Genomic DNA, 16663 nt, shown 5'->3' on the forward strand with positions numbered 1-16663 from the left:
TCACGCTTCCCGGCAACTGCAGCGTATGCAACCATAATGTTTACCTGCAAACGCTGGAGGCGAACAATATGCACGAAGGCGAGCTTTCTGGTTCTTTTTTTTTCATTCCACTCGCATGGCAGGCGCCGCCGCTGCGGCGGAGGCGAGTGCCATCTAGATGGTGTTGCATGGAACCGAGCGGGGCGCGCCGCTCCTACTTGACAGTAACCGCTTGTCCTCGTTTTTTTTTTTTTCCTGTGTCCCCTGTCCTGCTTCCCGCTGCACCACTCAGTCTTATGGAAAACCAACTAGCCCGAACCATCGCCCCCCTTCTAAGATGTCGAACAGCAGCTGGAAAAGGGGTTTGTGTTTGAGGTTCCGCGTAACAAACATATGTTTTCTCGCATAATCAAATTACCATTCGACGCTACCATGTCTATAGAGTGAGTGTAAGTCGTATTTTACGAATTTTCTGACGCGTTTTACTTTGAGAAAATCAATTACTTCAGTAATGCACATGTGCCAGCCGAAGGGCCTACGTGGTTCGGGATCATTTTTTCACTTGGCAACGGCGTTGACGCCGGATTTTCTGCGACACGGCGCCCTTAACGCCTGTGGCATTAAAGTTCATTTCACACGCAAAGGAAAATGGCAATAAAAAGCTTACCGTGGGAAACGCGGACTATGTCAAAAACTGTGGCCCAGCGCGATACTTCAACCAGACACCTTCGCCTTGGACACACTGGAGCGTGTCATTTACCCAGGCTTCCCTTCTTTCATGTCGGCGCCACGATGGCAAAACCATATTGCTCTCTGTTTCTCAGCATAGCCATGTTAGTACAGTGCACTGTGAAACACCCTCCACTCCCAGGCTCATCCCGATGCCTGGTGATTGGGTGTCGGGATAAGACGAAGATGAGACAACATTGCTGGAGTAAATGTTAGCACGGTGAAGCGCGGTGTAAATTTAAGTTCGTCAAGGATAAAATCATCGGCTCAAAGAATGATGCACTGAGGGGGAGTGGGGGGGGGGGGGGGCATTTCGCGCACACACGCACAGCCGTGCTGCTGGCTCAGCCAGCTAAAACATAGCCTTCAAGTTTTGTTTCTACTCTATGAGAGTCACCTCTGGAGCGTGGATTAAAGTGCCACTCATAGCCCAAACAGCGCCAAGACGCAGATTTTCAGTAGCCCTAATATAGCCACGTAGCCAACTCACCCAAGTCGACGCCAATATTTTTTTTCTGTAGCCCAATTTGGCTATATATAGCCAGACCTGGCAACACTGAGTCCGGGGCGCTGCTATCTCGCTCCGCGCGCTGACGGCGAGAGTTGTTGCGCAATGTTGCCTAAAATCGAGCAGCGGTGGACGCCGGCGACATGCACTAATATGAAAGATACGGTCAATATAAACAAAACAACAATCAGAAAGGGTCTCCGTTCCTTCTCAGTGCCGCGGTTTGTTGTCCGGCTGCCGTCCGCCCCTGTGCGACAGCGCCATGTGCTGGACTACCGGCGATGCACGGTTTCCTTCGTCGCGACTGCCAGCAGTAGAGCAACCGAACGACGCACTAGAAATTTATCAAGCCTGACAAGGCACCGCGCGAGAGTGAGGGCGAAGTCTGGCGTCACCGGGGGCACTCTCGCCGTCAGCGCGCGGAGCGAGACAGCAGCGCCCCGGTGTGGCCCCGCAGCTACTCCGGCCACCTAAGCCGTGGTCCGTTTACTTTTTTGGCCGATAGTACATACTACATGACTACCGGCGATGCGCGGTCCCCTTCGTAGCGACCGTCAGCAGCAGAGCAACCGAACGGTGCACGAGAAATTTATCAAGCGTGATGAGGCCCCGCGTGCGGGCGAAGTGTGGCGTCACCCGGGGCACTCTCGTTGCCAGCGCGCAGAGCGATACAGCAGCGCCCCGGTGTGGCCCCGCAGCCACTCCGGCCACCTAAGCCGTGGTCCGTTTACTTTTTTTGGCCGATAGTACATACTACATGACCACCGGCAATGCGCGGTCCCCTTCGTCGCGACCGTCAGCAGCAGAGCAACCGAACGGTGCACGAGAAATTTATCAAGCGTGATGAGGCCCCGCGTGCGGGCGAAGTGTGGCGTCACCCGGGGCACTCGCGTTGCCAGCGCGCAGAGCGAGACAGCAGCGCCCCGGTGTGGCCCCGCAGCCACTCCGGCCACCTAAGCCGTGGTCCGTTTACTTTTTTGGCCGATAGTACATACTACATGACTACCGGCGATGCGCGGTCCCCTTCGTCGCGACCGTCAGCAGCAGAGCAACCGAACGGTGCACGAGAAATTTATCAAGCGTGATGAGGCCCCGCGTGCGGGCGAAGTGTGGCGTCACCCGGGCCACTCTCGTTGCCAGCGCGCAGAGCGATACAGCAGCGCCCCGGTGTGGCCCCGCAGCCACTCCGGTCACCTAAGCCGTGGTCCGTTTACTTTTTTGGCCAATAGTACATACTACATGACTACCGGCGATGCGCAGTCCCCTTCGTCGCGACCGTCAGCAGCAGAGCAACCGAACGGTGCACGAGAAATTTATCAAGCGTGATGAGGCCCCGCGTGCGGGCGAAGTGTGGCGTCACCCGGGGCACTCGCGTTGCCAGCGCGCAGAGCGAGACAGCAGCGCCCCGGTGTGGCCCCGCAGCCACTCCGGCGACCTAAGCCGTGGTCCGTTTACTTTTTTTGGCCGATAGTACATACTACATGACCACCGGCAATGCGCGGTCCCCTTCGTCGCGACCGTCAGCAGCAGAGCAACCGAACGGTGCACGAGAAATTTATCAAGCGTGATGAGGCCCCGCGTGCGGGCGAAGTGTGGCGTCACCCGGGGCACTCGCGTTGCCAGCGCGCAGAGCGAGACAGCAGCGCCCCGGTGTGGCCCCGCAGCCACTCCGGCCACCTAAGCCGTGGTCCGTTTACTTTTTTGGCCGATAGTACATACTACATGACCACCGGCGATGCGCGGTCCCCTTCGTCGCGACCGTCAGCAGTAGAGCAACCGAACGACGCACTAGAAATTTATCAAGCCTGACAAGGCACCGCGCGAGAGTGAGGGCGAAGTCTGGCGTCACCGGGGGCACTCTCGCCGTCAGCGCGCGGAGCGAGACAGCAGCGCCCCGGTGTGGCCCCGCAGCTACTCCGGCCACCTAAGCCGTGGTCCGTTTACTTTTTTGGCCGATAGTACATACTACATGACTACCGGCGATGCGCGGTCCCCTTCGTCGCGACCGTCAGCAGCAGAGCAACCGAACGGTGCACGAGAAATTTATCAAGCGTGATGAGGCCCCGCGTGCGGGCGAAGTGTGGCGTCACCCGGGGCACTCTCGTTGCCAGCGCGCAGAGCGATACAGCAGCGCCCCGGTGTGGCCCCGCAGCCACTCCGGCCACCTAAGCCGTGGTCCGTTTACTTTTTTTGGCCGATAGTACATACTACATGACCACCGGCAATGCGCGGTCCCCTTCGTCGCGACCGTCAGCAGCAGAGCAACCGAACGGTGCACGAGAAATTTATCAAGCGTGATGAGGCCCCGCGTGCGGGCGAAGTGTGGCGTCACCCGGGGCACTCGCGTTGCCAGCGCGCAGAGCGAGACAGCAGCGCCCCGGTGTGGCCCCGCAGCCACTCCGGCCACCTAAGCCGTGGTCCGTTTACTTTTTTGGCCGATAGTACATACTACATGACTACCGGCGATGCGCGGTCCCCTTCGTCGCGACCGTCAGCAGCAGAGCAACCGAACGGTGCACGAGAAATTTATCAAGCGTGATGAGGCCCCGCGTGCGGGCGAAGTGTGGCGTCACCCGGGCCACTCTCGTTGCCAGCGCGCAGAGCGATACAGCAGCGCCCCGGTGTGGCCCCGCAGCCACTCCGGTCACCTAAGCCGTGGTCCGTTTACTTTTTTGGCCAATAGTACATACTACATGACTACCGGCGATGCGCAGTCCCCTTCGTCGCGACCGTCAGCAGCAGAGCAACCGAACGGTGCACGAGAAATTTATCAAGCGTGATGAGGCCCCGCGTGCGGGCGAAGTGTGGCGTCACCCGGGGCACTCGCGTTGCCAGCGCGCAGAGCGAGACAGCAGCGCCCCGGTGTGGCCCCGCAGCCACTCCGGCGACCTAAGCCGTGGTCCGTTTACTTTTTTTGGCCGATAGTACATACTACATGACCACCGGCAATGCGCGGTCCCCTTCGTCGCGACCGTCAGCAGCAGAGCAACCGAACGGTGCACGAGAAATTTATCAAGCGTGATGAGGCCCCGCGTGCGGGCGAAGTGTGGCGTCACCCGGGGCACTCGCGTTGCCAGCGCGCAGAGCGAGACAGCAGCGCCCCGGTGTGGCCCCGCAGCCACTCCGGCCACCTAAGCCGTGGTCCGTTTACTTTTTTGGCCGATAGTACATACTACATGACCACCGGCGATGCGCGGTCCCCTTCGTCGCGACCGTCAGCAGTAGAGCAACCGAACGGTGCACGAGAAATTTATCAAGCGTGATGAGGCCCCGCGTGCGGGCGAAGTGTGGCGTCACCCGGGGCACTCTCGTTGCCAGCGCGCGGAGCGAGACAGCAGCGCCCCGGTGTGGCCCCGCAGCCACTCCGGCCACCTAAGCCGTGGTCCGTTAACTTTTTTGGCCAATAGTACATACTACATGACTACCGGCGATGCGCAGTCCCCTTCGTCGCGACCGTCAGCAGCAGAGCAACCGAACGGTGCACGAGAAATTTATCAAGCGTGATGAGGCCCCGCGTGCGGGCGAAGTGTGGCGTCACCCGGGGCACTCGCGTTGCCAGCGCGCAGAGCGAGACAGCAGCGCCCCGGTGTGGCCCCGCAGCCACTCCGGCCACCTAAGCCGTGGTCCGTTTACTTTTTTTGGCCGATAGTACATACTACATGACCACCGGCAATGCGCGGTCCCCTTCGTCGCGACCGTCAGCAGCAGAGCAACCGAACGGTGCACGAGAAATTTATCAAGCGTGATGAGGCCCCGCGTGCGGGCGAAGTGTGGCGTCACCCGGGGCACTCGCGTTGCCAGCGCGCAGAGCGAGACAGCAGCGCCCCGGTGTGGCCCCGCAGCCACTCCGGCCACCTAAGCCGTGGTCCGTTTACTTTTTTGGCCGATAGTACATACTACATGACCACCGGCGATGCGCGGTCCCCTTCGTCGCGACCGTCAGCAGTAGAGCAACCGAACGGTGCACGAGAAATTTATCAAGCGTGATGAGGCCCCGCGTGCGGGCGAAGTGTGGCGTCACCCGGGGCACTCTCGTTGCCAGCGCGCGGAGCGAGACAGCAGCGCCCCGGTGTGGCCCCGCAGCCACTCCGGCCACCTAAGCCGTGGTCCGTTAACTTTTTTGGCCAATAGTACATACTACATGACTACCGGCGATGCGCAGTCCCCTTCGTCGCGACCGTCAGCAGCAGAGCAACCGAACGGTGCACGAGAAATTTATCAAGCGTGATGAGGCCCCGCGTGCGGGCGAAGTGTGGCGTCACCCGGGGCACTCTCGTTGCCAGCGCGTAGAGCGAGACAGCAGCGCCCCGGTGTGGCCCCGCAGCCACTCCGGCCACCTAAGCCGTGGTCCGTTTACTTTTTTGGCCGATAGTACATACTACATGACCACCGGCGATGCGCGGTCCCCTTCGTCGCGACCGTCAGCAGCAGAGCAACCGAACGGTGCACGAGAAATTTATCAAGCGTGATGAGGCCCCGCGTGCGGGCGAAGTGTGGCGTCACCCGGGGCACTCTCGTTGCCAGCGCGCGGAGCTAAAGCCCCTTAAACTTCGTAAAGTAGTGCCACGCTTTGAAGAATGCCGCCCCCTCCTCGAGCGCTCTGCCCGAAGCCGACGCCACGTCGCTATTGGCCTAATGGCATCACGTGGCCCCTTGCACCGGCTTCGTTTGTTTACAGTCGCGCTTCAGTGCCATCTTTGCTCGAGAAGCGGCGCTTGTTGGCGGCATTCCTTCCGTTCCTATTCTGTGTTTTGATCTTGCGAACGCCTTGAAGGATGTTTTGTGGCAAGTGCGACGTCGCTTCACGTCATTTTCTGTTACCATGACCTGCTGCGCGTTTGGATGCCAACATAGTTTTAACAAAGGCAAGAATATGTTCGCGATACCGTCCGGTAAGCGCAACGCGTTAAGGAGAAAGACATGGCTTCACCGAATCGGGAGGGACAACTTCCGACCAACTTCCTCCGCGCGACTATGTGATGTAAGTTGTGGCTCTCTCAGAGTATTGTATGTGCCAGGCTTGCGTATTGTGCTGCGGGGCAATAACGTAGTAGATATTGCACAGTTCACTGTGCATGTTGTCATTTGTACGCACGCTTTAACATGATTTTTACGCAACGTCCGCTTTGCTTATATGCGCACTACGTGGTCGTGTTAGTCACATTTGGTGCGCTTAATCGTTTTGAACGCCAACCGGCTTGAGTTCGCGGGCACGCGAGGTAGCGTGCGATAACGTGATTACGAAATTTTTAAGATTCAGCGCAGTCCTTTTGATAAAATTTCAGTCTCGATCATGAAAACGCCTCAGGAGAGCAACTCTCTGCCTTTTGTGGTTACTTACTAGCCTTCTTTAGATAGACTAGCTTTGTTTGCCACATTTATTCGTGTTCCTCGTTGGCGGTCGCCCGGTGGATTTGTGATACAGAGGCACCGATGAAAAGCGTGCGTGCTCTCCCGAAACCGTGTTACGCGGTGCGTTCGTCCTCGAGCGACCGCATCATATGTAATTGAGACGTATGTGCTAATTCGCGTGCGCTTTAAAGTGTGCGAAGCTTAAGATGCGGCGGTGGAGCACTCGCAAAGAAAACGTGCGGTCGCCCGCCCGTTCCCTGGCTGGTTTAGTCGTCGTTCGTGCTTAGTCGTTTGCTCGTTCGTTCGCACGCTCGTTTAGTCGTTTGCTCGCTCGTTTAGTTCGCGCGCTCATATAGTCGTTCGCTTGCTCGTCTATGCCACTATTAGTTTCTACAGTCACTATGCCTAATTGAGACGCGCTTGCAGTAGGACTCTTAGGCTGGTGCGTTTATTTACGCAATGAGACAATAAATGGTGCACACGGACTTGTGACTGCAAAGGCAAATCTGTAATGCATCTATGTGAAAATAAACTGTTGACTTGCAACTCGAATGCCGTTTCATATCATTTTAACCTATGGATAAAACATCGTTTCACTTGCCGCAATTTCGGCCGCGTCATGGCGGGGGGATTCTTTGCGCGATCATGACTTCACTAATAAAGTCATGTCTCGCAAATGTTACTTCGAAGGGAGTACAACCGTCCTGAATGCATGCACCTCAGTGCAACTTGGTTCGCGACAAGTACGTCACTTAGTAAACGGACGAACCAACGCACGATGAAGTGTTATTCGTGATAAGTCATTAACCTGAAAAAATTACTGAAGGCCACAGTGGTCTTGTTTGAGATTGAGTCAAGCATTGTTATCGCGCTCCCGCTTCGCGCACGAATGCTAAAAAACTCATTTTGTTTTCTTGGCTACGCACAGTCCCGACTCGATGATCGGCCGCGGTATTTCTGTCGGCGTTGAGACACGAGAAACATAATAGCACCATCGCCCACCTCTGAGGCTTTGCGCGCGCTTAGATTGGCAAGCACGCACGTTGGCGGCATTGTAGCTTGTAATACACGTTCGAACCTCCAGAGCAGTGATCTCCGTCAGCCTTTGTACGTCATAGCTGATACGCGCCGCGAATTCACATGGTAAGGGCGGCGCGGATTCTTTAGGCTGAGGGCTTGATGGAAGCCAAGAGGTTGTCATTCGATGGTAAACGTGTTATTTACAACCATTCGCAACAAGATCTTGCGACACGCCCTTGACAAATGTTGCGTACCTAATTGTAGGGCACGCGATACATTCGCAGTCGTCAACGCACAGCGTTAACACTCCTTCAGATACTTTTTTTAAGAAATAGTTATCAAAAAATGAAACAAAAGCTGCCGTTACCGAATTTGTATAAGCATCCGACTAGAAATTCTATGCTGTACACGAAGTTACGCGGAGCTGGAAAGCCAACGTGAACGCCTAAAGAGCACTGCCTTGCTATGCGTGCATTCACTCTGCGAAAGGTCGTCTGCTGCGCTCGAGCAACGTAGACGGCGCCATGGTCGAGGAGGGAACGTGAAAGAGAGGAGAAACGAGGAGGAGTGAACGCGGAGGAGGAGAGTGACACTACTTTACGAAGTTTCAGGGGCTTTACGCGGAGCGAGACAGCAGCGCCCCGGTGTGGCCCCGCAGCCACTCCGGCCACCTAAGCCGTGGTCCGTTTACTTTTTTGGCCAATAGTACATATTACATGACTACCGGCGATGCGCAGTCCCCTTCGTCGCGACCGTCAGCAGCAGAGCAACCGAACGGTGCACGAGAAATTTATCAAGCGTGATGAGGCCCCGCGTGCGGGCGAAGTGTGGCGTCACCCGGGGCACTCTCGTTGCCAGCGCGCGGAGCGAGACAGCAGCGCCCCGGTGTGGCCCCGCAGCCACTCCGGCCACCTAAGCCGTGGTCCGTTTACTCTTTTGGCCGACACTACATCTAAGCGCAAAGAATTGTTCTCCGCCCCTTGGCGACAGAATGTGGAATGCATTTTTTAATAAATCGCGATATAACACGCCGGATACGTGCTCGCCCAGGAGCTGTGGTCGGTATGGTGAAAGAACAATAGACCTGGCGCGAAGGTAGACAAAGCACAGCGAGACTTGTCATAGGTAGTCCCGATTAAGTTGGCTGCGCACTGCGACGAGACCGGTGACGAAGTGTTGCGCGGCAGAGCGTCACTGGCCGCGACAGAAAATGGAGCTGGCCCAAAGAAGGCTCCGTATACGCTCCTTTTTTCCCGAGTAAATCCTTGTCCGATCCCACGACTCTCCAGAGTGCTCAGTATCGTCGTCGTGCACGGCTAGATGAGTACGTTCGCTTTTGTTGTGTACAAACAAGTGCTTCGGGTACAAACAGGGCATAATCATATATGGCACAACCCTCGCAAATACGTACTTCAGCGTGTCAGTCTCACGGTAGGCCACCAGGCAGATGCTGCATCTTTCCTTGGGCGTCCCCGAGCTGTCTTCCTCCTCTTCGTCGAGAGCCTGCGTAGGACGCGTACTTAGTTGGCTCAAGCCTGCCTGTGGTGCTGCTAGACGGGTTGCTTAATTCTTGATTCGCACTGCTGACATAAAGAATCAAGCAATCGACGTACCGGACGTCACTTGTGTTCCCATTCGGTTTACGGTTGACGTACGGATGTGAGCCCGATCCTGCCTGTACGAGACAGACAGCCAAAGAACAAGCCCATGTATATGGGCTCGACACCTGATTTCGCTGCGAGGCACGTCATCAGGCGAATGAGGCCGGGCTGCACCTCCGCATGTATACTGATCTCGATGACATATAACATTCCAGAGACGTTGTTGCGGTTCCTGCACGGCGCAACGCTTCTTTCTTTTTTTTTCCGAATTGAAGCAACTGGTCTGCCGCTGAGAACATATTTAGCCGTATTGGCCAGCCAAGCATCAATATCATCAACTGGAGTATGAAATGCATATACAGTTGGCATCACCAAAACGATGAACACGCCCGGGTACAGGAGATCTCACGGCTAACATATAATGTTCAAGAGACCATTCGATATACCTATATCAACTCAAGTTCAACGACCATTCCGCGCGGCTGTGACATTGCATTAAATAGTAGGGAAGTATTTAAGCGAATCAACTAACATGCCGAAGCCACTGCAGGCGAAGAAAGTGCAAGCTAATTCCAATAAATATAGCTAGAAAGTGCAGTTAGAAGGTAAATTAATGATCAAGTGGCAACAAACCAGGGGAAAATCGACGAACTATCATTAGGCACCGAGAACCTCTGTCGCGTAGGCGCGGTGCTGTTATTTTAACGACAAGGTTGGTTGCTGCTGATGGAATTCGCAAATCTATACCAGACCGCAGATGTCTCTCTACTCTAGCTCAGGGCTGCACAACTCAAAGCCAGTTGGGCCAAAACAAATTCTCTGCAGAGAGTAGTGGGAATTAAGCGCTGCATTCGTTGCTTGCGGAAAGGACGCATGCCTATAATCTCATCGATCATTGCTGTCCTCGGCACGTCGGTCCTTGAAAACAGAAGGGGGCTCTCGCTCAGACAGTCATCAAAGAAGACGCCTGCATGCTCTCAGACGTGCTTCCGACGAGACGCCAGCTTCAAGTCATTCATATGTATATAGGTTTCCGTATCTGTTCTTATCAAAGTTCCCACGAAAACAAAGAAGGGAATGCTCTCTCCAAGCAAACATAGCGCACAATCACGACCAAAGTGCACCTGCAATGGTTACTTGTGCATTTGCTGGGCACGGCATTGAGCTGTCTACCAGATATACATTCTGACCGCTCAGCATTCGTCAAAATAGATCAGGCTTTTGCTTAAAATGTATAGGTAATGACACAATGTGCAAACGTTCTAGAACCATTATTCTCATTATTCCTTTATGTTAGCGCCTTCGAGTTGTTATGCCTATACCTGCCTTAAAAAGAACAACAGATTTTTGCGGACGTTATCGTTTTCCATTTCGGAGATGTAACATTTAACTATACAGTGGCGCAGCCTGGAATATTTTTTTTTTTTTTTGGTGGGTGCGGGAGGGGGCAACAAGCTATAGTTTTCTAACTACCCCCCAATGGAACATCCATGCGCACCCTTAATGCCCTTGGGAACGTTGTTTAGTATGTGTACACGAAAACGTATACAAGAAGAGACAGTCACATGAGAAAATAAATTATTTGATGACAAGTGAACCTGTGAACAAGAAAAAGAACTGTGCACGCGCATTATATGCCCTACGGCGCGATCTGGGCGCAGTGAACGGAACGAGCCTCGAGGTAGCTGACGGTGCTCTCCCGGTCTGCTCCAAGGCGCACGCGCCTGGGCGGCCGGTTGTTGCTGACCGAGCTGCGGTTGACCAGGCGCCCCGCGGCCACTAACACCGCGCCGTCCTCCTGGTCGGAGAAGGACGTCGACGTCGTGCTCGTCGTGTCGAAGCATTCCGACGACGAACTTGACGTCTCGGAGAACGACGAGCCGCTGCTCGAACTCATGGGGGAACCCGTAGGGCTGAGCACCGGCTTCCCAGGAGCGGAGGAGCAAGGTGCAAAATCTGCGTTGACGTTTCAGCGCCTAGTTAATGCTAAAAGATGGTAGAGAGAAATAATCTGACAAAAAAGAAAAGAGCGAATTCGAAACGCTATAGATATTTCGTTTTGCTCATTGACCTATACTTGCCGTTCTTGCGCCAATGGGGAACTGCCGAGAATAATGGCAAGCGGGCGTGACGAACGAAAGCGAATCAAGTCTCTCTCTCTCTCACACACACACACACACACACACACACACACACACACACGCACACACACACACACTATATATATATATATATATATATATATATATATATATATAGGGGGGGGGGGGGGGTTTCTTCAAAGTTCAGCAGCGTGACCCGACGTGACATACGCAGGAAAGATACGACGAACTTTTTGGAAGACGGAAGACTTCTTTACTAAACTTTTCGGCTGGTGGACCAGCCTTCGTCAGAGTATATATATATATATATAGCTGAAGAAACGAAGGGGCACACTTACGAAAATTGCATGTCTAATGGTTTAACGTTGCGGCCGTGGCACGGCCTTCGTCAGTGACGAGATTCTGACGGAGGCCGTGACGAAACATTAAACAATTAAATATGCAATTTTCCTAAGTGTGCCCCTTCGTTTCTTCAACTACCTATGCACTGGACCTACAAAACCTTTCCTTAAACTATAGTACGTGCTAATTGTGCCGAATAAGGTGCATGCTTCGTTGAATTCATACATATAGTTTAAGAAAAGGTTTTGTAGGTCCAGTGCATAGGTAGTTGAAGAAACGAAGGGGCACACTTAGGAAAATTGCACATTTAATTGTTTAACGTTTCGTCACGGCCTCAGTCAGAATCTCGTCACTCTGACGAAGGCCGTGCCACGGCCGCAACGTTAAACCATTAGACATGCAATTTTCGTAAGTGTGCCCCTTCGTTTCTTCAGCTATATATATATATATATATATATATATATATATATATATATATATATATATATATATATATATATATATACATAGCTGAAGAAGGGGGGTTAACCGAGGGGCCCGATTTTTATAAGTCAAATCATGAGAAGCCAACAAACACTGACACCAAGGACAACATAGGGGAAATTACTTGTGCTTAATGAATGAAAATAACGTAACGATAAATTAATGGAAAGTAAAGTGGATGAAAAAACAACTTGCCGCAGGTGGGAACCGAACCCACAGGCTTCGCATTTCGCGTGCGATGCTCTACCAATTGAGCTACCGCGGCGGCGTTTCCCCATCCACTTTACTTTCCATTAATTTATCGTTACTTTATTTTCATTCATTAAGCACAAGTAATTTCCCCTGTGTTGTCCTTGGTGTCAGTGTTTGTTGGCTTCTCATGATATGGCTCTCTCTCTCTCTCTCTCTCTCTCTCTATATATATATATATATATATATATATATATATATATATATATATATATATATATATATATATATATATATAGGAAGACAAAGAAGTACGACGTACGTTTAATTAGCACGCTAGATTTCATTGACTTTTTTTTTCATGTTACTACCGGGGTCAGCGTGATTGCTTCAGCCACAACTATATATATATATATATATATATATATATATATAGTTGTGGCTTAGCCTATGGTGTCGGGCTGCTGCGCACGAGGTCGCGGGATCGAATCCCGGCCACGGCGGCCGCATTTCGATGGGGGCGAAATGCGAAAACACCCGTGTACTTGGATTTAGGTGCACAATAAAGAACCCCAGGTGGTCGAAATTTCCGGAGTCCTCCACTACGGCGTGCCTCATAATCAGAAAGTGGTTTTGGCACGTAAAACCCCATAATTTAATTATATATATATATGTATATATATATATATATATATATATATATATATATATATATATATATATATATATATATGGTATCCCACAGAACTTGAGCCAACAATTTAAAAATTAAAGGCGCGTCGGAAGCGAATTGAAACGAACGCATACTATTCGCAATAGCATATAGCAACTCGGACTTTTTTTTTTCCCCATAACTCACCAATTAAGTATATTTACCCAACTTTTTAATTATTGGCTGAGGACCCCAAGGATGATACGCAGATTTGTAGAGCACCTTGAGAAACCACCGATCGAGTTGTTTCCTTTACGATACGTCTCACGTAGTCCTTTTTTCCGGGTTGCAAAGAGAGCCCGCGAAATATGAAAAAAAAAAAAAAAAAACACGTGATGGAGCGTTTGCGCAGTGGTATTGTGCTGCCCTCAAGCGTGCGTTCGATGAACAAGGTCGGCTGCACCGTGAATGGCGACAGAGAAGCAGCAGGGCGTTCTTTATCACATCGGCAGCGCTCGGCCAGCAGCATGCATTTTCGCCGTCATCCGACGGGAGCCGACATTGTTCACCGAACGCACGCTTGAGAGCAGCGCGATACCCCAGCGCAAGCGCTCCCTCACGTGGCTTTCTTTCATATTTCGCGGGCTTTCCTTGAAACCCGGAAAAAAGGACTACGTGAGACGTATCGTAAAGGAAACAACTCGATCGGTGGTTTCTGAAGGTGCTCTACAATTTTGCGTATCATACTTCGGGTCCTCAGCCAATAATTAAAAAGTTGGGCAATTAAACTTAATTAATTAGTGAGTTATGGGAAAACCAAAAAATTGTCTGAGTTACTATAGGCCATTGCGAATAGTATGCGTTCGGTTCAATTCGCTTCCGACGCGCCTTTCATTTCTCAAATTCCTGGCTCAAGTTATGTGGGACGGCCTCTATTCACATATATCGGAAGCGATTACTCAAAATATTCATCCAGGATATGAAGACCGGTGCATGTGGCACTGTAAGGGAGTGGTTAACTCATATTCTTGTCATCCGCCTTCGAGAAATGTGACACCGATCTATAGACGTCTGCTGTGTCACAGACGGCGAATAGCAACCTTGAAGTGTGTTTAGAATTCCTCGAGATGGCGTGGAAATCCAGGATGCAGTGGCAATTGTACTTGACGTAGTTCGATCTTCATATCTGCGTTTATGCAAATAAATGTAGTTTATACCATATCGCTAACATGAGGAGATAGTTACTTTTCCTGCGCCCAACGGAGGTGCAGCTTTTGAAATGTAGCCATGGTATATAAATAAAAAATTTTAAATGCTTTTCACGTTCGTAACATACCAGTAGAGATTATATAAACGAGCTTATTGGGAGCATATACATATTCTATTTACATAGTTGTGCTAGCACCCCCTCCCCCCTTTTTCTCTCCTGCGTGACAACGCAGTTCCTAGAAAATGTTTCATTAAACTCGAACAATATTACTAACACGTACATTTGTGTTCTAAGAATATCTTGACCAATTGAGCCAGGAATAGCGCAATGCTTCCCATTCTACTCAGTAGTCAGGAAACGGTTGAGAGTGTACGTAAGACATCTTCACAATCAAGAGCAGGAAAATGAAAGCAATGCCATTAAAGGGAAATACTAATTGGTCTATATTGGGAACTGTCTCAAACGTCTATTTTTATTTCTTTGAGGATCCTTTAGTTTGTCAGTGAAAGAACAAAGCAAAACATTCAATTTTTGAATCTTGCGTTCATACATGAAGAGTGGAGACGTCATGTTATGTCAACTCATTTAGGCTTCTCGCACTCTGGAAACGTCCCCAAGCGTTGTCGCACGGAAACGTAATTCTCTTCTATCTGCATTATAGGCGCAATTAACCGTGCAGACACTGGTGCAAAATAAGCCGCTACGCAGTCTGTCTTTTTTTCCCCCTTTTTGTCGAGCATACGTCTACTTCGTCTACACAGGTGGTGTAAAGTTGTTGTTGTTCCTCTGCACAAATAGTAGAAAGTCGAACCTGCAACCTCGTTCTCCTTAGCAGAGCGCCAAGTCCGTTGTACCGTTGCAGTAGAGGGTAACAAAATGCATGTTAACAGTTGTCGCCATTTCACAAGCATTCTACGCCTTTCCGAGTTTTCCGCAGCCTCTTAATTACGTGCTTCAATCTGGTAACGACCCAGAGTATGTCAGAAAGCACTCTCCGAGTGTGAAACGTTTTCCCGAGTAAGATGGCCGCAGTGCACTTACCAGGCATCCGAGCCGCGGAGACCTGCCCGAATTAACCAGTAGTTCTTCAAGTACTTCCAACGACCCAGATGCAAGCATCACAAGACCGATGCTAGAGGTGCAGTTTTTCAAGTCCCGGATCCGTCACATGCTGGTGTCACTGGCACATACCCACTACGAGGGTTAGCAGTAGTCTGTTCTATATGCGTTATATATATATATATATATATATATATATATATATATATATATATATATATATATATATATATATATATATATATATATATATGTGGTTGTCCAATAAAGGTATATGCATTCGTTCGGTCAAGTCGGCTCCGAGTCAATTGGGTAGACGCGCCTAGCGTCTGTCAGCACCCCACATCATACATTGTGTCAGAAGCGGCCGCCCTTCGCTCTCTCTAGGGGCGCTATTCTGGACATTCCGTGGACTTGCGTTCGGATTTTGTGGCGGATGGACGTGCTTTTCGGGGCTCCGTGGCGACAACGAAATCATAAGTTTTTGTGCATGCTTTGAGCTTGCTTCTGTTTTTTATTTGCTGGTTTTTTGCATTTAAATAGTAATTGGGGGGTTTTCCTTTTCTTTCCCTTTTTTTGTCTCTCGTATTTCAGGTGCGCGGGTGTGCTTCGTGTAAATTTGTTTTGCAGGATGATTAGAGCGTCCTTTCGTGCCACGTGTTCCAACACGTGCAGCCGGGTGGGACGTTGAGTGTTTGTAGTCTTTAACTAGTAGCTTGGAAGTGGCAAGACAAATGGCTATTAGCGGTTTTACTGTGAGTGTTTGGTAGAAAAGTGAGAGCGTGGCCGCGTGGTTGAGCGCGTGCGAGAGCGTGTCATACCTTCGGTCTCCGCGACATTGTTTATTTTTGAAACAGTGGTCACAGTTGCTTTGCGGCATTTTGAGGATTTGGATCCTGTGCGTATCGTTTTTTTCTAAAAGGCACGTGCTCTGCATTGATATAGTATTATAGTATTTGCAAAAAGCCGTGCAATACATGGCGAGAAAGCCGGTAAAGCAGGCAGTACGGGGGGGGGGGGATGGGTCCCTCAAGGCAGATGAGGAGACGGGTGAGAATGGAGAGGGCGTCGAAACAACCGGCGCACAATGTGATGTCGATACTAGGCTGCAGAAAATGGAGGCTTTCCAGGAAGAGCTTCTCAAACAGGTGCAAGAGCTCAAAAATGAGCTAAACAGTGAGCGTGAGGCACGAAAGGTTGTTGAAAAAAGACTTGAAGCAGCAGAGGAAAAGCTGAACAGGGCCGCCATTGTGAACGAGAATGTGTGTGACAATGGAACGCAGACCCCCGACGCGACACGCGAGGGAGGGTCAGAGAAATACGTCGAATGCAGGCAGGGTGATGAAGGGTTAGCTGGAAAGAGCAGCACCTACCTTGAGGCCGCTACAAGGAAAAAGCAGGAACCCAGGGGACAATGCCCCTTGTCTAATCCGAATC

At 51.2% G+C, this 16663-nt stretch overlaps 1 protein-coding gene across 1 annotated transcript; it reads right to left on the reverse strand.

Moving 5' to 3' along the window:
- Positions 1–10366: 10366 nt before the first annotated feature.
- LOC129385200 (uncharacterized) lies at positions 10367–15336 on the reverse strand. Its single transcript, XM_055071554.2, has 2 exons — positions 15209–15336; positions 10367–11145 (listed from the first exon to the last, which is right to left on the reverse strand). Exons 1-2 carry the CDS (start codon positions 15213–15215, stop codon positions 10829–10831), a joined length of 324 nt encoding a protein of 107 aa, XP_054927529.1. The 5' UTR covers positions 15216–15336; the 3' UTR covers positions 10367–10828.
- Between the last annotated feature and the right edge of the window lie 1327 nt (positions 15337–16663).

This window comes from Dermacentor andersoni, chromosome 5 (assembly GCF_023375885.2).
Source record: "Dermacentor andersoni chromosome 5, qqDerAnde1_hic_scaffold, whole genome shotgun sequence".
Lineage (NCBI taxonomy): Eukaryota > Metazoa > Arthropoda > Arachnida > Ixodida > Ixodidae > Dermacentor > Dermacentor andersoni.